Genomic DNA, 20,682 nt, shown 5'->3' on the forward strand with positions numbered 1-20,682 from the left:
TGGGCACTACCATTTTGCCGACTACATTGCCATGTCTCAGCCTCCTGGATGTCAAGGTACCTGACTTGAAAAACCTAACGCAATGTCACATATCATTCAGTTGTCCAAGGTGCAGATATCTGTCAAACACTTTAGTGGGCACTCCCAGATTTTGTGTTAACAACTTTCTGTCTAAGTGGTCTGACTTTGAATTTCAATTCACATATTAATTTGGATGAACGTTCTGCTGTCCTTCCTATTTTAACCCCTGCCTTTCCTTTGACTAAGATTTCATCTCCTGGTCCTATTTACTTTGTCGCCTTCGTGGCCAGCCAAGTCCATCTTGGCAGGACAGTGGGAGGCAATCAGTGAAAATCACAAAAGCCCAGGAAGAAAGTGCTTACTCCATACAGACAGTGACTGAGCTGCCCATCACACCCAATAACAGAACATACTGCATTACGTTATTTTAAATTGAGCAAAATTGACTTCTTTAGTAGTTATATCTATTTGTCATTTGGGTGAATGTTCTTTATGCTGTTTAGCTTTGCATTTTATAGCGAACAATTAACCTGAATATTCCTTCATGTCACAGCAAGCTGGATGTTCAAAAGATCATCTAAATGGGAGCCTTGCTTTAATTGCTGCTCTGAGAATCTTAATAGATTTGTAAATAGAGCAATGAAGAGAAATGATTCTGACATTTCTCTTGTTTGTATAATAATGCCTGAAGTCCCTCAAATCACAACCAGCAAAGGAATTCTATACGTTCCCAAAAAATCATGAGAGATCATGCTTACAGACTATATAGTCAATATAATTCCTTTCTTAAATTGACAGAAATTCCAACACATTTTGCACTCATTAGCAAAGGTAAGAACTTAAAGAAACCTTGTAGATTGCAAATCCAATGGTGTTCAGATCCCGTCCAAATCTCTTCTCCTTTCTGGTGTTTTTTTGCATGAGACCAAGCAGAAAACTGCATCCGCTCACATTGTCATAGTGTTCATCATCTTCTTCATCGAGTTTGAAGGTAAACTGGGGGTTGGAGCAGAAGGTGGCTGTAGAAAGACATGTTACTTATTTGATTACAGCTTCCAACCAGAGATGTGAAAAGCTGTTGGCTAATACTTAATAAATTAGTGTTTTTATATTCAATAACTTCACATATTATGACTGACTTAGTGAAAAAAGTGAGGTAAGAACTATTAGCTAAAAACATACAGTCATGAGATGCTTACATTTTTGTACATACGCAGGCTTTGTATATATCACTAATGCCCCCAAAAAAATGAAATCTAAGCAAGTGAAAATTTTATATCAAACCATTAAATCTTGCTTTCCTTATTGTAAGAGTTATCGACTTGACAAGAAATTTGTATTTAAGATTAGTTAGCTTACTTTAAGAACAATAAAAGCAGAACAACTTCCATTTCAAGTTTGTTTTTTTCCTTAAATTTTTGCATGTGCATTTTTTGCGGTGCTCATGTTTGCCAGTTTATCAGTTGACACTTGAAAACTTGTTTGGTTTTAAGGTGCTGATAAGGTGGTGATGTAAGTGGAACTACCTTTCCACAATGTATCTGTGTACCTGTGAAGCTAATCCTCCTTGCTGGACAAATGAACTGTGGTGCCTTCAAAATGGTAGGGCCGGGGCAGAGAGCATGCACAGGGCATTACCTTCCCCAGATCGATAGATGGCAGTCTCCCATGAGTTGCAGCGGTGCCCCATAGTCTCACAGAGCATCATGGGAGTTTGAGGTCTTCAGCTCAGCTGTGCTGGGTTCCATGGGTGTTGTGGGAACTGGGGAGCCCTACTTTGTTGGGCTCCAACCTCACCTGGAAGTGTTCCTGTGCCAGTCTTTTGGGATACTGGAAGTACTCCCAGGCATTGCATAAAAGAAGCCTGCTGCCTCAACTCAGGGAGCCAGAGTCAGGAGGAAGAAGGATGAAAGTTGCCAGGAGGAGCGGAGGAGGTAGAGGAAGAGAAGATAGAAAGATACAGAGTGCTTTATTGTCATTGTGCTTTGTAACTGTGGCTGTGGTGGGAAACACTTATTGGAAGGTTTTCCCACGTAAAAAATCCTGTTTGCTGTGACTTGTGTTTGCAGAGCTGGAGTGCCCCCTGGTGGCCACAAAAACAATATTTTAATTGTTCATTTTTAATATGTGGTATTTTTATAAACAACTACAGGTAACTTGTCTGCAAAAGCTTTTACTTATCCTGTAAAATTCCAAGTTCCAGAAGCTACCAACCTCACAATGTATAATATCACAAGGTTAAAGTTTTTTTTTTTACTGTTTATTCCAAGTTCAATTATAGAAAACATTAAATGAAATACCTGGGCTGTTTATGCACCCTCCTGCAGTGGAGCCTACTCGCCAGTTCCCCTCAAAAACAGCCATGGTCCATTTGTGGAGGCTGTCATCAGACAGGGTATCAGGAGAAAGGTTGCAGATCTCCAGTTTTGAATAATGTGTCAGAAAATCTGAGTAGGACATCCTGCAAATCAAAACAGATTTTTTGAATAAAATAAATAGCAAGTTGTTTTCAGTTGTACATCATTTTCTCTTTGCTTAAAATATTTACTAACTGCATGAAACAAGTTAGAGGCAAACAATCTCAGAGTGTATAATAAACGGTGTAAATTATTTAAGTATGATTGACTTACCAAAATTCGCCATCTTCTGCTTTGCAGTCCAGTTTTGATTTTTCCTCTGGAGTAACATAATTCCACTCTGGAGCACTAAATAAAATCATCCAAAATATTAGCCTTACAACTACAGCAGAAGCTTGTACAGTATGTGAATAGGAACAATCCAGTGAAGTTAACATTCACTTTTCAAAAACAAATAGCTATGGCAATACTGTAAAATACAAAAAAGGGAAATAAAATGAATCACAGTAATCAGTGAATAAATTCATAATACAAAATTGAGAGTGACAGCTGACATTAGAGTCAGAAAAGAATACTTCCATAAAAACATGAATAGGCAACTGAAGTAGCAGGCAACAGCAAAGCATACAATGTGCAATTGAGACTTTCAAAAAGCTTTTGACACTGAAGATTAATCCTAAAAACAAAACACGTTTGCTCCAGCAGTAACTTTGAAATTACAATGCATCATGGCCAATCGTGTTGAAAGTCCCCGATTGTAAATTTGTGTATTTGGGCAAGATCTTTGCATTAAATATGCTTATCACTTTCATTATTGTTACAGGGGACCTTTGGATTTTAGACTAATCCTTCAAGAATAACCCAAACACCTAGCTGGAATAGAATTAGACAATTAATCAAGAACATGAGCTCAGTGAAGGAATGGCTCACTGACCACAGCTGCTTTGTGATGCCGTCAGGAAAGACTCCTGCCCCTCACAACCTTGAATTGGATTAAATAGGTTTAGGACTGTCACAATGTAGCGGGGCCACATAGGTATTGTTGTTTATAGTGTTTGCACCCAGTCATGTCTTGTCACAGCACCCCGTTTAAAGTAATATGTGTCTGTTTAAATGTCGTCCCCATAATGAGAAACGAAGGATTTCGTGTATGCAGCGACCCCTGGACACATCAGTACTGGAGGTTTTTCAGTTACATCCGGCTCTTCATTATTTAAATGATCAGGAGGGAAAGAGGAGGAAGGAGAGAGATGGAGATTTCACTACCGACAACAGATCATCATTTTTCTGCAGTTATTTACATCACGCCTTGTTCCCATTTTACGTCTCATTCTGCCGGAATCTTTACAACACAGTCATCACCAGATACCCCGGGGTTGGACATTATCATCCACCATTCGCAGAGGAAGCACGGTGAGATTGTTCCATTTTTATTCTGGAGATTCAAACACAACCATTTTTGATCAGTCATCCGTATTCTGGACAGTGATTTACCCAGACTCAATTTTACGTTCATTGTCATTCAGTACTCATCCATGGCTATTATTTGTGTTTTGTGTTTGTTATACATTTGCAGGGGCAAGGGAGGTTTTGTTATTGTATATGTGGTGTTTTCACTTTGCTGCTTTGGTGGAGGGATATACATATACTGATATATTCTACGTTGGGTATATGTATTATTGTGTTTTATTTAATATATTTATACACTTATTTTACATATCTGCTTTTGTTTGCTTGTGTTTAACCGTCGATTGAGGGGAAAATATTATTTGTCAGAGGTACGGCTTGGTATAGGTAGGTTTTCTCAGTAATTCATCCAGGCCACAGGTCCTGGTAGTGTGGCTGCCAGCTGGGTAAGGGGTCGGCTGTTACAACATTACAGTATGTTATTAGGATTACAGAAGTCCTTATTCATGTACAATAAAACAAACATCAAACATGAACTGATTAGTTCTCTGTCTTAAAGATAACAAAATGTTACAAGTGGTTTTTCTTTTTAGTTCTTGTTCAAAGAACTAAGCATCTTTGGATACACCGTTTGCCTTAGAACCACTAGTACAAAGTAGTAATGATTCTTAGTCTTTTTATTTTTTGATTTTTAGCTAGTAACTGCCCTTTTTTCTAGTGGTTTTTCAGGTCCCATGGAGAGACTTTTCTGGTATATTTGTAAGCAGAGCTCGCTTTGTGTTTTCATCATTGGCCTCTTGTTATCTTGCTGTTCCTTGTAGTGTCTATAGTGTTTAATCTGCTGAGGGATTAGTGATCAGTTAGCCTTTTTCAATAACCAGATGAATGCACTCTTGTTATGTACTGTATGGTTTCTTTGTCTTTTTAGCCTTAATTCGTCACTGAGGACAGATTATGCAACACCAAAGTCAAAGTCAAAGTGAACTTTATTGTCATCTCAACCATATACAAGTATACAGATAGACCACATTGTGAAGCTCAGGGTCCACAGTGTAACAACATGATGTGCGAATAATAATTTAAAAATAGAATTAAAATTTAAATTTAAATTTAAAATGATCAGTGTATGATAGTAGTTGTTTAAGACATGTAAACAATGACAGGTCAGAATGTTTCACAGCAGAAGGATAACAAGAGTGTCAAAATACTTAAAGGTCAGTTGGAGATTTTCAGTTCTTTTCTACCTGCACACTCGTCTTTGCAGGACAGTGGCTCACATGTATAAAAGTTCTGTTTTTAGAGGTGGTTGAGGCCGTGTGGAAGGTCCCAGGGGGCAGCCTGGTGTTAAGGAGTCTAACAGCTTGGGGGTAAAAACTCTCCTGTAGCCTGGCAGATCTGGCTCTGATGCTGCAGTATCTTCTCTTGGATGGCAGAACTGTGAAAAGTCCATGTGAGGGGTGTAAGGGGTCCTGCACAACTGCTGCAGGCCTTGCGGACACTGCATTTGTAAAATATGTCCTGTAGTGAAGGGAGAGACACCCCAATAATGTTCTCTGCTGTCTTCACTATCCTTTGCAGGCGCTTGCGGTCGGATATGTTGCAGTTGCCATACCAGACAGTGTGTCTTCAACTTTCCCCTATGGAGTAAAGTGGTGCTTAACCCTTTTCCTCTGGACTGTGCTTTTGGGAAGGGAAATGTGCAGGATCCTGCTGCACAGCCTGCTGCATGAAGTTTTAAACAGAAGGAGGAACTCTTATGTTGGATTTGTTATCATATTCTGAGTGAGGAAAAATCCAAACTTTTGGGTATTAATTGATGCATAAGGTTGTCCATGGGCGGCACGGTGGCGCAGTGGGTAGTGCTGCTGCCTCGCAGTTGGGAGACCTGGGGACCTGGGTTCGCTTCCCGGGTCCTCCCTGCGTGGAGTTTGCATGTTCTCCCCGTGTCTGCGTGGGTTTCCTCCGGGCGCCCCCACAGTCCAAAGACATGCAGGTTAGGTGGATTGGCGATTCTAAATTGGCCCTAGTGTGTGCTTGGTGTGTGGGTGTGTTTGTGTGTGTCCTGCGGTGGGTTGGCACCCTGCCCGGGATTGGTTCCTGCCTTGTGCCCTGTGTTGGCTGGGATTGGCTCCAGCAGACCCCCGTGACCCTGTGTTCGGATTCAGCGGGTTGGAAAATGGATGGATGGATGGAAGGTTGTCCATTAAGGTGCTCTTCTTGGTGACCAGTTAAAAAAGAGTTGCCCACTCTGTCTGTGACTCTTTATTACCAGATATTGCAGGTTACATACAGTATGTACTGTATATCAGGAGGCCCAAGTTACCAACTATTATATTTAAATTACACTAGAAATTTCAGATAGAAGTAGGAATTGATTTTAAAAATGAAACCTGGAAAAATGAAATCTGCTTTAAAAAGCTGAAGAAAAGAGGCAGATGTCTGTTTGGTGCAACGCTGGCAAAAATCCAAAGAACAGATAGAAGCAATGGGTGCCTGCTTCACATCGGGAAGGGTTATCAATTGATCAATGGATAGTTTTATTAACTATCAAATTGAGATTTAGGTTCTAGCATTTACTGTTCATTTATGCAACAAAAATGTGAATTTTATTTACGCTTCTATCTGGATATACTGTACACATATAGACATATATATTTTTTAAGATAAAATATACTTTGTGCTTGTGTTTGTAACATTTCTTACATCTTAACCAAAAAGACATTTTAATAAAATGAAATATTTCTTATCACACTTGTAGCTGTTCATACAGGCTGTTCTGGACTTACTTGTCACTCCAGGCTCCTGTCCATTCCACTTGACCCCAGGGGTTTCTAATTCGAACAATTTTTTCTTTTCCACTTCGGTAGCTAACCTTTTAACATAGAAAGAGCAGGATGCATTTTTAGTACACTTATACTCTAATCTACCAGCCAAGAGGTGTTCAAAACCTCTTACTTTGAGTCAACATTATTTGATAACCAATGCCTTCAAATTTTATTTTGAATTTTGGATTTTGCTAGGAAGATCTGTGGGCTTTGTTAAATGTTACCCTGTCATTTCAATTATGCTTCATTATTACTGATAACAATAGGTTTAATTTTTAGTACATACTTGTACAATCATTATTCTTAATATGTACAAAATTATGCAGTACTTAACCCATTTCCGGCCTCTTTGTTAGTCTAGTTGAAAGGGTACGTGTAGGACTAATGTGTGGGCAAAGCAAAGCAACATTTTAGTCAGAGCAGTTTCAGAGGTATCTTTTCACATATTTCTTATTAGGTTCAAATGTTACAATGATTTGTTTTTTTAATACATTTGTAAACCTGTCTGAAAAAATGATTTCACTAGATAGATAGATAGATAGATAGATAGATAGATAGATAGATAGATAGATAGATAGATAGATAGATAGATAGATAGATACTTTATTAATCCCAATGGGAAATTCACATATGGGTTGAGTGAAGATTGATGGGCAAAAATGGCAATTGTATCCATTTAAAATTAAATCTACATCACAGTAAAGTGTGCAGAAAGTGAAGGGGTGTAAATACTTTCTGAATTCGCTGCATTTGTTCTCTTCCTTTTGCAGATTTCTGCCTGAATTGACATTATTCTTAATTTTATGTGATTTGCATGTCTGTTGTATTTGAATTCATACAAACCAACTACAATCTACAACTGTCCATCATGCTTCTATCTAAACTGATCTGAAATGTTTTCTTGTTTATTACAATAAAGAAATTCTAGGCTTGTGCCAGAGGGCAGCAATTAGTCCACTTGGCATTGCAATACGGGTCTCAGCATAAAACCCTGATCAAGTAACATACCTGAACTACAAGTCTGTGAATATTTACATTTATTTACTACAGCACATGTAAAGGGCTTTAGGATGATACTCCCCAAATAGTGGTATATAAATTAACAATGATGTTAAGGTACAGAGTCACAAGGATTACTGTGAGCAGTCAAAGAAATCAGGAGATGCAAAATAAAAAATAACAAAGTCAGAAAAGGCAAAAAGTAAGAATGGGGAGGTTATTCAGGAGATCAGAAACTGACAATCAAGAACAAAAGAGTGAGACAGGAAGTGAAATTAACAACTGAAAGCAAAGTTGAATCCAAACCTAATTTTAGGGCTTACTTGTATTTCAAACTAACTGCACTAAAGATCTTTAGGAAGTGGCTTTTTATCCAATAAGAGAGAGAGTGCATACCGAAGATGCCAGCATATTTATATCATCACATCCTTAATGTCAAAATCGCGCTGATTACAATCATGTGATGCATCCAAAAAATCGTCACATAAACAATGAAAAACAAGAACAAATAAAAACTTTAAAAACAAATCTAAATTAAATTTAAGCTTCAGAAACATAACCCTAATAATAAAAGACTGCTTATAGCGACAAAAATACACTTGAAAAACATGCTAATATCATAGATGAGATGTGTGTGTTTTTAAGATTAATTTTCATTTCACTTTGTATCAGTCATGTTAATAATGAGCTGTCCAAGGTTCCACAGTAGGACAGTGCAGCTTGCTTTTTCAAGAGGCTTTTAATAAGTTGCAGAGTTTCCAAAATTAATTGCCTTTGCACATATAAAAGTGTGTCTTTGCTTTGAGATATTAACAATTTCTGACAATGACAATTCTTCTTGCTAAAGGCAGATTATTAGCACGAAATCCGTTCTTTCCTAGATACCTGGTTTGCAAACATGCCATTGGCCTCTCACTGCACCCTGAACACTTTCTCCAATTGCTACCATTTTCTTTATAGATACATTCATGTCACGTTGACAGGTGACATTTTATAAGTAAAGGTTATATTCTAAGATTTTCCGGATAAGGAAGACAGTAGTTTAGAGGGAAGGAAGACAAACGTTTTGAGATACGATTATTATGCTCACTAATCATGGCAGCAGAGTATGAAAAGACATTGAATGTGGATTAGCACGTTTAAGTAAGAATTTCACTGTATTTCGTACATGTGACAATAATGACCCTGTAAAGCTACACTTTATAAACGTATAAACTTATAACAATACTACTACTATTACTATTCATGCAGTATAAATATCACAAAAGTCCACCTTACCTCCTCTGCACCCGTGAGGGAATATGCATGTCCTTTGACCAACTTCTGAAAGGTTACAGCTTCAGTGTCACGAGCACTGGTGATCTATAAAGAAATACAGTGTAAGCTTATTTAGAAATAATAAGATGTCATGTACCCAAGGGGCTTGCAGCATCTACTACAGTTGGGTCCTCATTAGATACTTCCTTTCAGATCATATTAGATTAGTTTGTGTTAACACTTATGCTTTGTTATTTCAGTCTTTAATAAAAATGACATAGTACATTTCAAATTTTTGGCCCCAGTTTTTTAAGAAGTCATGGATGGCCTGGAAGAAGATGTTTTCAACTATAGAAGAACTGAATTCCTTTGGAAAAGAATCAGGGAAGGCTATTGAGAAGGAAACAATCCATCTCAGGTAATGGTATTGGAATACCATTGAAGCTGCCAGCAAATCTGTATCTCCTTGTGTGCAACACCCAGGATACACACACAGCGAGGACCTCTATTGGTCAAAGAGGTCCAGTTTTCACAGGAGTGAACAACAGGGGTGACCTGAATGTAATTAGTAACTGAACCGGTAGCTTTTGACACAAATCAAGAGTGTATATTTCACTGGAGTTGTTATGTCTGACAGAGTCTAAGATGCAAGATGGGTAAAAAAAATAAATAGTGTAAAGCACTGTACTGCCATAAATGCTTAGAAAACCACCTCCATATGGAGCTCTACTGAACCTGAAACTTAAAAAAGAGTGGAAAAGCTCAAAGAAGAGAGCAGAATAAAGATAGATGGGAACTGAGATACAGAAAAAGTGGATATTGTTTTCTGCGGTTGTATCACCCTCCACTTATAAAAAGGAATTATACTGTTGATTTTCTTTTGTTTTCCTTTTGTATATATGCTACTGTTGCATGAAGCTATGATATAGTTGAGTGCACAAAACCAACTACAAGTAATTCAGCAAAACAAAGATTGTATTGCTGGTTTATCAGTTCCCTTAGTAACTGAATGAAATTACAATCGAATTTAAGTAAAGGATGTGGCATTTCTCATTTCTGAAATGCTCTTGTATAATTTATAACAAAAGATTATTGTATATCACATAATTGGCAAGTGCCTGTCTTTACACCTGACCAATGAATCAAATTTTGTGTACTTTCAAACATCACAAAAAGAGGATGTTAATTGTTTAACAAATACAGCACTAACTAAATAACTAATTGGTTAAGGACTTCAAACCATGAGGCTGTGGGTTCAAATCCCACTACTGACACTGTGCAACCATGAAAAAGTCACTTCACCTGCCTGTGCTCTAAAAGGAAAAACAAATGTTGCAAGTTGCCTTGGATAAAGGCGTCAGCCTAATAATATTTTCACTATAGATTTTCCAGGTAATTTTCATAATTTGAAACTTTTAAAACAATATTTGAACTGTTCTAACAGCTGTGTGAGACACAAGAAATTTCACACATTTGGATTTCTATTTGGTTTTGCGTTTACTCTATTTCAGAATGACGTCAAAGTGAATGCTGCTTTAAGATAAAACATCTCTCACAAATGGTGGTGGTGGTGGAGATGAGGGTGCATATCTAGTTTGACACTGTTTGAAACTTGCATGAAGATATTATAGATAGATAAGTTTAAGATTTTTATTAGTAATATCCATTCATAATTGATTTGTTTTTTGGCACATCACAAGCTTGTGCCCACATAAACTGTTTTGTGCTCCCAGAAATTAACGGACAGACTTTTGAATTTTGTCAGGTGGTGGTGCAGGCGTTAGTGTCACTACCCGCTCCTAGCCCTGTCACGGTCTTCTCAGCTGTTTCTCTCACAATACAAAGATGGCATGTATAAGTGTGCCCTGTAACTGTCTAGTGTCCTGTATGAGGCTGATTCTTGCCTTGCTGCTGCTAGTACTGAAATAATCTCTGGCTATGAGCAAGCTTACATTTATATTAAGTAGGTCTGGAGAACAGATAAATTACATTTGAATTTTTAAAAGTAGATAATATTACTAAGTCCGATGATTTTTTTTTCTCTGAAATAGGACAAAGTTGTACATTTAACAGACATTGAATAAGTTTTATTTTTTGGATTTTAACACAATATTTGACTTGATATTTAGGCTGAGGCAGCCAGGTGGCCCAGTGTTTAGTGCTGCCTCACAGCTCCAAAGATCTACATTTAAAATGCAAGCTATTCACCATCTGTGAAGAGCTACATGTTCTTCAGTTGGATATTTCTGTGGGTACACCAATTTCCTCCCCATCCCAAACAAATGCAACTCTAAATTGACCAGTTATAAGTGAGTGTGAGTGTGTGCCCAGAAACATGCAAGTGTCCCATCCAGGGCTGGATCCTGTTATATTTTTCATTGCTACCAATGGAAGTTACACCTTCCTGTGATCATGTAATGGAATAAGCAAAGTGGAAAATAGTGGAAGTAAAGAAGTGGGTACTTGGAGTCATTTCTGGTCAGTTAAAATTTGATCAGATTTAGTACACACACAAGGGCTTAAGCATTTATAGTCAGCTCTGCACTTGCAGCACTGACAAATGTAAATAAAAGGACTGCAGCAACATAATAATCATTCGCATGACATTAGCTAATCCCAGGATGGCACTATAGATGTCAAGTTAAACAGTTACAGAATTGCATTGATTGCGAGCAGAGAGATGTGTATTGTGATCCCTTTTTATTGACAATTATGCTGCAAAAAACATTGATTTGGTCAGTTAATATGGCAACTTGCTGATTAACTCAGCTATCATCCTTATTAGTAAATAATAAGTTAATAGTTCCTTATTGTAAATATTTGCATATTTGTACACAAATATAGGAGAAATAAGTATGTTGACTTTGGGTACATCACTAGATTTTCATCATAATATTTTAATCACCGTCCTAAGCAATGTGCAGAAGCAATTAAAAAGGCAAATAAACTGTTAGGTTATATCATAAAAACTTGAGTATAAATCAAGAGAAATTATGGTCATACTATATAATGCAATGATGATACCACATCTTGAGTGTTGTGTGCAGTTCTGGTCGCCACGTTACAAGAAATACACAGCAGCACATGAAGCTGTGCAAAGGAGAGCAACCATGTGCATCTCAGGCCATAAGGACATGTCGTCCTGTGACAGAGGAGACTGTGTAGGGACCTAATGCAGGTCTGTAATATCCTCAAAGGCATTGATAAAGTAAATCCAGCAGAATTCTTTCAACTTAAAGATGAATCACATACTTGTGGAGAACAGTGGAAATTAATGGGAACTGCACTTAAGACTGAAGCCAGGAAGCATTTCTTTACTCAGAGAGTTATGAGAATCTACAAAAAAACTACTGAGGAATGAGGCTGAAGCAGAAATCTTGACAGCCTTTAAGAAGTGTCTGCATGAGATATTGGGATGGCTTAGCTATCAGCTAAACAAAAGAGCTGAATGGAATGAATAATCACCTCTCATTTGTCAAATTTCTTATGCTTTTATGTGTGGGCCCAATGGTGGACTGGCATCCTGTTCAGGGTTGCCTATTCTATGTGTTCAGTGCTGCTGGGATAGATGCTGGTCCCCTCCATCCTGAATTCAATTAAGAGGGTTTGAGATTTCATGAAAAATCTGTGTCTAGCTTATGAGTTTTCCAACATAAAGCTGTGAGTTTGAAAATATGACTATGTCCTGATACATTCATCATCAAACTCCATTCTTCCTCCTTGTGAAGGCAAACTGGGGAGCACAGGGAAAAACCCTGGGCAATCACACAAGTAACTCCAGGTACCTTAAACACATCACAAATGGTCCGAATAGCACACAGCCAGTGAGGGAAGTGAAATTTCCTGGGAGTGGATCATCTTGTGAGGTTGGAAGTACTGTAAGCAGCATGGCCCTGTCTCTTCAGTACACCCACTATAACACAAGTAGCCAGATGCAGAGAGTTCAGTTTACTTTCAGCTATGAATGAATGAATAAATCTGTCCCACCTTAGGTGTAATTTCTCTAAGAGGGATCCTAGCCTTGGTAATTAGGGAAATTCCATAATTTTCGATGGGGAGAATGACATAGGACTATGAGGTACCCTGGCAACCGATGACTTTTATAAGCTCAGGGCAACACAATTACAGAGAAGTTTAATGAGTCTGAAGCTCTGAAAACTTCAGCAGACTTGATAACTTTTTATCCTTGTACTGAGGATATCTTCATTGTGATTTAATGAAGTCATGAAGCCGAATCCAAAACATTTACAGATTTCTGGAATGTGTTTGTACAACACAGGTGACCAAAACAGCCTGATGGACTGAATGGTCATCTGTTTATATATAAAATATCTTACAACTCCAAACCAGACATGAGGCTAAATACTCTTACTCTGTGTAGCCAATAAATTAGTGAATTAATTTTTTTTTTAAATACACATCATCTTCTAAGAAAAACAAGAGAAGAACAATTAGCAGATGAGGAACACACAGAAAAGAGAACAAAAGTAAAAAATGAGTTTCATGTCTGTGAAGATTTTCAGTTATCCAGGTCATGGCACTGTACAACAATTAGCAGTAAGTCATAAGCAATTGGACTGATTGTGTGTTCTTGAGAACTTTTCACCACCCATCTAAGAAGTGAAATAGAAGTGGCACTGATGAGCGGTGAAACATCCTCAAGAATTAATATCAAGTCAAGTTGCCACTGATTTACAGAGAAGTGGACTCATTTTGGACTTAAATAAAGACCTTGAAAGTGCATATCATACAGACCTGGAGAAATATAAACTATGCATATTAATTACCAGTCATGAAGAAAGTTCTACTTAGTTATGAAATTCTTACATCAATGGAACAGCCCAGGAGAGATCCAGCTGAAAGAGCTTTGCAGATGACTTTAAAGAGGTGTGGCGGTGCTTTGTGCAGCATATACAGCTCTGAAATTCCACCAGTGAAATCCTCAAAACCTTCAATAGTGGAGCCTCCACTCAGTGCTTCATAGCTGCCATTCAGCCTGTGGTAACAAGGCAAATGAAAGAGTTAAATGTTAAGAGGAGACTGACAGCTCAGTTTCAACCATGTAAGACTGTGAGGCACAAAGGTGCTAAGGGAAGTGGTTTATGCAAAAGATCCCATAAGCCCTGAGCAACCTGAACAGGTGGTGATATTAGCATTGTTGGGTCACAGTGGATTCAAATTCTAGCCTGGACACTGTTTGAGTGGAGTGGAGTATACCGCCTATAAAAAGTACGCATCCACCATAGAAACGTTTATCTTTAATTATTTTGCAAATTGAATCACAGTTGATTGAATTAGGCTTTTTTGACACTCATCAACAGAAAAAGATTCAAATGCAAATGTGAAAACAAACTAATAAAAACTAACTTATTTTAATTATTAAAATCAAAATACAGTGGAACCTCGGTTCACGACCATAATTCATTCCAAAACTCTGGTCGTAAACCGATTTGGTCGTGAACCGAAGCAATTTCCCCCATAGGATTGTATGTAAATACAATTAATCCGTTCCAGACCATAAGAACTGTATGTAAATATATATATTTTTAAGTTTTTAAGCATAAATATAGTTAATTAAACCATAGAATGAACAGCGTAATAGTAAACTAAATGTAAAAGATTGAATAACACTGAGAAAACCTTGAACAACAGAGAAAACTAACACTGCAATAGTTTGCGCTATAGCGCTACCAACTGCTGGCTAAAAACACTTTTTTTTTAAATGAGTTTTAAGCACAGGGAAAAAAATAAACATTTGAAAAAATCCGTAATTTAATAAACCACCAAGAAAAGTAACATTGCAACAGTGCACGCTACGAACCAATCGCTGTAAACAGAAGTGAAAACAAAATCAAGCCGAGTGCATTCTTTAACTGCCTTCCTACCTTATGAGTCCAGCACTCTCTCTCTCTCGTGCTGCCTGTGTGTGTACGTCTGTCTCTCTCTCTCTCTCTCCCACGCTGCCTGTGTGTGTGTGTGTGTGTGTGTCGCGCTCTCTTGCTCGCTGCACAGGAAATGCACAGGGAGAGACTGAACATGTACAAACCGAAAGGGAAACTGGCTTGTTTGTATACCGAGGTGTGTGGTCGTGAACCGAGGCAAAAGTTTGGCAAACTTTTTGGTCGTAAACCAATTTGTACGTGTACCGAGACGTTCGTGAACCGAAGTTCCACTGTAATTGATTTCCTAATTATTCGCCCCTTTACTATGATACGCCTAAATTATAGCAGTGCAGTCAGTTGGTTTTACAAGTCACATATTTAGTTAAATGGAGATCACCTGTGTGCATTCAAGACGTTCCTAGTGATTTTAGCACAAATACACCTGCATCTGGAAGGTCCAGCTGCTGGTCAGTTAGTTTCATGGCAAACGACTACAGCGTGAAGACAGAAGAAAATGCCAAACAACTTTGTGACAAGGTAACAGATGGATACAAGAACATTGCCAAGGCCAGATCTGTGTGTCCAGATATGCAAAGCTGATAAACACCTGTGCACACAGACTTAAGGCTGTCATTGGTCTACTAAATATTTACTTGAAAGGCGTGAATACTTATTATTTTGTTTGTAATGATAGTAAAAAATGTAGATCAATTTGTAGAGAGTCTTTTTTTGATGATGAGTGCCATTAAAGTCTAATTAAATTCACTCTGATTTAATACTGATAAACAACAAAACATGAAAAGGCACAAAGTAAGTGAACACGTCTTATAGGCACATGTCTCCTTAGGGCTTTCATCCTATATACTACAGAGATCTGTGTAGGGATGTGTTTAATTGGGCCTTTCAATGGACTGGCTTGCTATTCAGGGTTGTTCCTTGTCTTGTACCTGATGCTGCTGAGTTAGACTCCAGCTCCCTGTCAACTCACACTTGTTATGTTAGGTTCAGTAGACTTTAATTGTCTCAGACAGAAATTAATTTGCAGCAGGAAAGTACAAAGCATAAGACACTCTTACACAAATATAAGAAAATAAGCAACAACACAGCAACTGACAGTTATCTTAAGTATACATATTCAACTTAACCAGTACACAATAAAAACTCAGAATTCAGCTGCATCCCCATAAATAACAGAAATGCTAATAGCTCTAGAAATACAAGAACTCATAAATCTGTTGTTCTAAATCAGCGTTTCCCAAACCCGGTCCTGGGGACCCCCTGTGGCTGCTGGTTTTTGTTCCAACCGGATTCCTAATCAGTGACAACACCTGATATCACTGATTTCATTTAATAAGCTGGTATTTTTTTTTCTTTTATTCGACATTCAGAAAAGCATAGCAGCATGATTTTAATATGTACAAGACATTTAGAAATATTTCTGCTTTTGCTATAGATTTAAATGCTTAACTCTCTTTTGTTGATTTCATTATATTTTGCCCATTTTCTGTGCAGTTTTTCCCCCTTCGTTGTATCTTAATAATGACAATTTAAAACGAGCAGAGCAGACACCCAGGCAAACAACACTGAAAAATCAAAGGCTGCAACTACTTTAGAGTCAGACCCACTAATTAGTAAATAATGGATTAATTAAACAATTAGAACACCTAGAAAAGCAGAATGAAAATCAAGATGAAAATACTGTTAAAAAGAAAAAAAAAAATACATTATTCCTAAATAACTGCTTGGTACATTTTAATTTTTTTTTAGCAAACAGTGTTCTAATTTCTATATTGTTCCCTAAACACAGAACTTGGGAAATAACACATCACTTAATTAGCCCAGGAGTTCAATTAAAAACAGAAGCTGGTTGGAACAAAAACCTGCAGTTACAGGGGGTCCACAGGACCGAGTTTGGGAAACACTGATCCAGATCTTCAGCCTGATGGCAACAGTTGAAATTTAGGAAAAAAAGAATGGCTACTGTCTAACAGAATTTACTTGTTTGTAATACATCTCAGTGACAGAAATCTGCTGCAAAATAATAATTGCACTGCTATTTTTTCACAATATTGTTAAGATAGTATATATTCTCAATGCTGAGATTGCCAAACCAACATATAAAAGAAAATGTAACAACAGATTCAATAAAAGCCTTATAAACTAACTTCATTATGGTATTGTCCACTATAAAGCAACTGAGTTTCCTAAGAAAGAATAGCTGGGTCTCACCCTTGTTACAAATGTATTCTGTGCTAAGATCAAAGTTTAGCCTGCTATCAATGATTGCCCCAAGATATCTGTTGTGCTGTACCATCTCCTTTTAATTAATTTTGAGAGAAGGAACAACCATTGAACAAACTCAACAACAAAAGGTCCACAGCTGTCCTTCTTATCTTGTTAAAGACTCGTAATGACAGAGTCATCTGCAAATTTCAGGATATGTCTGTAATTGAGTGAACTCCTGCAGTCATTTGTATATAAGATAAACAGAAGAGGAGACAGATAGCCAACCTTGAAGTGAATCAACAGATAAGTTAAGACCACCAGAAATACAGCCTTTAACATTCACTGTTTGTGTTCTGTTATTTAGTTAGGGTCTCACTGGAATTTATCAATCAGTTTCTTAATTAAAATGTGGGGCTAGATTGTATTAAAATGACAAGAAATCTATAAACAGAAATAATAGAGGATTTTTTGTCCTTCCAAGTGCTCATACAGTAAATTCAGAACTTAATTTGTTCAGATAATGGCTAGCCGGATCACATGGTTGCCAATGAATATGTACACAGTGTTCTTTTGACTATTTCCCATTACCTCACGTCTTCACAAAAGAGGGCTCCTTTTTCATTTATTCGTGCTCGTACTAAAGGATGACTTATACTCAGGTGCAGTTCTTTTCTCTTTATGATTTTCTCCTTGTGCACTCATAGACAACTGTCAGCAGTCCGGCCTTTTTTTTTTAAGTCAAAAACAGGTTGGCTTTTACATTGTTGCCCACTTAGGTTCCCACAAACCAAATGCAAAGCTTTCATTTATCCACTGAACAAAAGGTGCCGTCAAATCTCATGTTTACCAACTGGGTGGTTTGATTAGATGTGTGGGCCATCTGTTCACTGATCTGAAGTCTTTGATTTTCTCTGGTAAAAGAACATCAAATATTTGATGCTTTGTCTTCAATTAACATGGACCTTCTGTACAGTGGTCTTTGTGGTATCTATTCAAACAAGAAAGATTCATACATGTTTCCAGTTTTAGTTAATGCAGCTCCTTTTTTTCAAATACAATGAAAAGGAAGCATTTGAAATTGGGAACATTAGGTCACCGTTAGGGTGGAAGACTTGGAAAACCCTGCTGTAGTATTATATTAATAAACGTAAGGGCATACACAGAGGCAAATTATACCAGGTCTTGTTTCTCCCATAATAAAGACAGAGGCTGCAACCTGGACATTAGGTAGCCTAGGAATTATCCATCCATCCATCCATTATCCAACCTACTATATCCTAACTACAGGGTCATGGGGGTCTGCTGGAGCCAATCCCAGCCAACACAGGACACAAGGCAGGAAACAAACCCTGGGCAGGGCACCAGCCCACCACAGGGCACACACACACACACACACCAAGTACACACTAGGGACAGTTTAGAATCGCCAATACACCTAACCTGCATGTCTTTGGACTGTGGGAGGAAACCGGAGCACCCGAAGGAAACCCACGCAGACACGGGGAGAACATGCAAACTCCACGCAGGGAGGACCCGGGAAGCGAACCCAGGTCTCCTGGGTTCCTACCACTACCACTGCGCCACCGTGCCGCCCCCTAGGAGTTATTATAGATGAATACTGTATATGACGTAAAAGAGAAAACAAGTTTAAACAATTTATGACAATGGCATAATTCAGGTGCGTTCTTCAACTAAGTTAACTGATACAGTATGTTACATTTTTGAGTCACAACTGATAACAGAATGCAATTCCATGTGTTAGTAGACTCAATTAATTATGCACTTTAGTTAAAATGGAGCACAAAGAATCTGGTGGTGGATCAATAGATTTCATACACAGCAGATTACAATGCAAGTGATGTGAAAATAGCATCTATCGATGTGTCTTAGTGGTCGAGAAACTGTGACTAATTGTTGTTCAATTTTCTTGAACGTAACATTTGTGAAAATATACCCAATAGAGTAGTAGGGCTGTTCAACTGGCGGCCCACCAGCCACGACTGGCCCATAAACATGCATTTATCACCACAGATAAACCTGTTTCTGAGCACCTATACACAGAATTTAAATTCCTGGAATAGTAAATGGCTTGTTCTCTTTGCTCTGCCCCTTGCTTTCACACCAGGCTTAGATGCCTCTGAAGTGCACAACCCAAAGCTTTGCTAGATGCAAAGATTCCACAACTTTTTAGGGTAGCAAATATCTACAAATATGTCTTTCTCAACTTTAAAAAAAAGAGAAGAGTTGACAACAAAAATAGGCAGTTTAATAATAATTGGAGTAAGATCCAAACAACTCTGTTGCTGTCACAAAAAATACAATTTGAAAGGGCACTTTAATATAAACCACTCAAACCTTGACACAAATTTTCAGATATCCGTGGACATAGAGTGCAATGTCTAGACAGTAGACAAGCTATCCTGGTTCTGTTTCCTGTTCTGAGCAGAGAAATGCTACATCAGCCTTCCTCCATATAGCATGGACTCTCAGAAAAAAGAAAAAACAAAAAACATTCACTGTCTCCAAGACTGGGAAAGAATACATGTTAGCTACTATAGAAGAGATAGTGACAGACAACAAAGTATGGAGGAGCCTAACTTCATCCATTCAGATTAATGCTAATGTCTGATACCACAACCATGAGAAGAGTTGAAGTACTAGCAAGTGATGTTTTCGAAACCCGTTTAGAAAAATTGAAAAAGGCTGATGTAATGTCACCAGCTGCTGAGGAATCCACCAATGGCGGTGACATCGCACAACTATTTCTATATATGTGAGGTTCATGAGGAGTGCTTTTGTGAGGACTTGCTCAGTCTAATTCTACTGGAGGGACAGACAACAGGAGAAATCATTTTTCAGAAAATTGTTTTATATTTTAATGAAAAGAGACTAGATCTGCAATGAGTAAACCTGCTAGTAACAGACGGTGCCCCTTTAATGACAGGAAGTGTATGGGGTCTGTCAGCCTACCTGGCTGAACTTGTGCCACAGATGAAATCTTTACATTGCCTGATACATCAAAACAAAACTAAGTGATGAGTTGAAAGACACAATGGAAAGTGTTATTTATGTTGATGATCAATTTCATCAGAACAACTTTGAGCCAACAATGTACACTTCTGTCTGATATGTCAGCCAAGCACAATTATTAACTTGTGGATAATCATGTTAGATGGCTAAGTAAGGGCAACGCACTTAAATAGGTTTGTGAACTCAGGTAATTGTTTGTTGCTTTTCTCTGCGGGTGTCATCTTAAAAAAGCAGAGGCATTTATATCCAAAATGCTAGACAAGAAGTTCATGGCAGAAGTGTTCTTCCTGAATGACATTTTCCAACATTTAAATGGACTTAATCTTGGTTTGCAAGGAAAGGACAAAACAGTCTATGATCTTTTGGAAAAACTTAACCGATTTAAAAAGAAACTGGACTTGTTTTCAAATGATTGAACTACAGGAAAAATGCTTTATTTCCCAACACTGAGTGATTTAATAAATAACTCAGCATCTGCACAAATTACAATCACAATGACAGAATTTTTAGACAAGTTAAGGGCAAACTTTGCTGTGAGGTCTGACAGCTTTGATATTCCCACTGATGTAATCAATCAATGATTAAAATGGGAAGAGAGTTTGCATCAAAAGCTAAACAGGTGCTTGTGTCACTTGATGAAGGTTTCCCTGCAATTAGAACTGATGGGCATGCAAGAAT

At 37.8% G+C, this 20,682-nt stretch overlaps 1 protein-coding gene across 1 annotated transcript in view; it reads right to left on the minus strand.

Annotated features, from left to right (window-relative positions):
* capn8 (calpain 8) overlaps window positions 1-20,682 on the minus strand; it is a 74,538-nt gene that overhangs the window by 20,952 nt on the left and 32,904 nt on the right. The window contains exons 5-10 of the mRNA XM_028820864.2: window positions 13,694-13,862; window positions 8,888-8,971; window positions 6,572-6,657; window positions 2,652-2,726; window positions 2,322-2,482; window positions 871-1,040 (exon numbers count right to left, since the gene is read on the minus strand). Of these exons, the coding sequence (XP_028676697.1) occupies window positions 871-1,040; window positions 2,322-2,482; window positions 2,652-2,726; window positions 6,572-6,657; window positions 8,888-8,971; window positions 13,694-13,862 (745 nt within the window). The remainder of the gene's footprint in view (window positions 1-870; window positions 1,041-2,321; window positions 2,483-2,651; window positions 2,727-6,571; window positions 6,658-8,887; window positions 8,972-13,693; window positions 13,863-20,682) is intronic.

Source organism: Erpetoichthys calabaricus, chromosome 15 (genome assembly GCF_900747795.2).
Source record: "Erpetoichthys calabaricus chromosome 15, fErpCal1.3, whole genome shotgun sequence".
NCBI classification, from domain to species: Eukaryota; Metazoa; Chordata; class Cladistia; order Polypteriformes; family Polypteridae; genus Erpetoichthys; species Erpetoichthys calabaricus.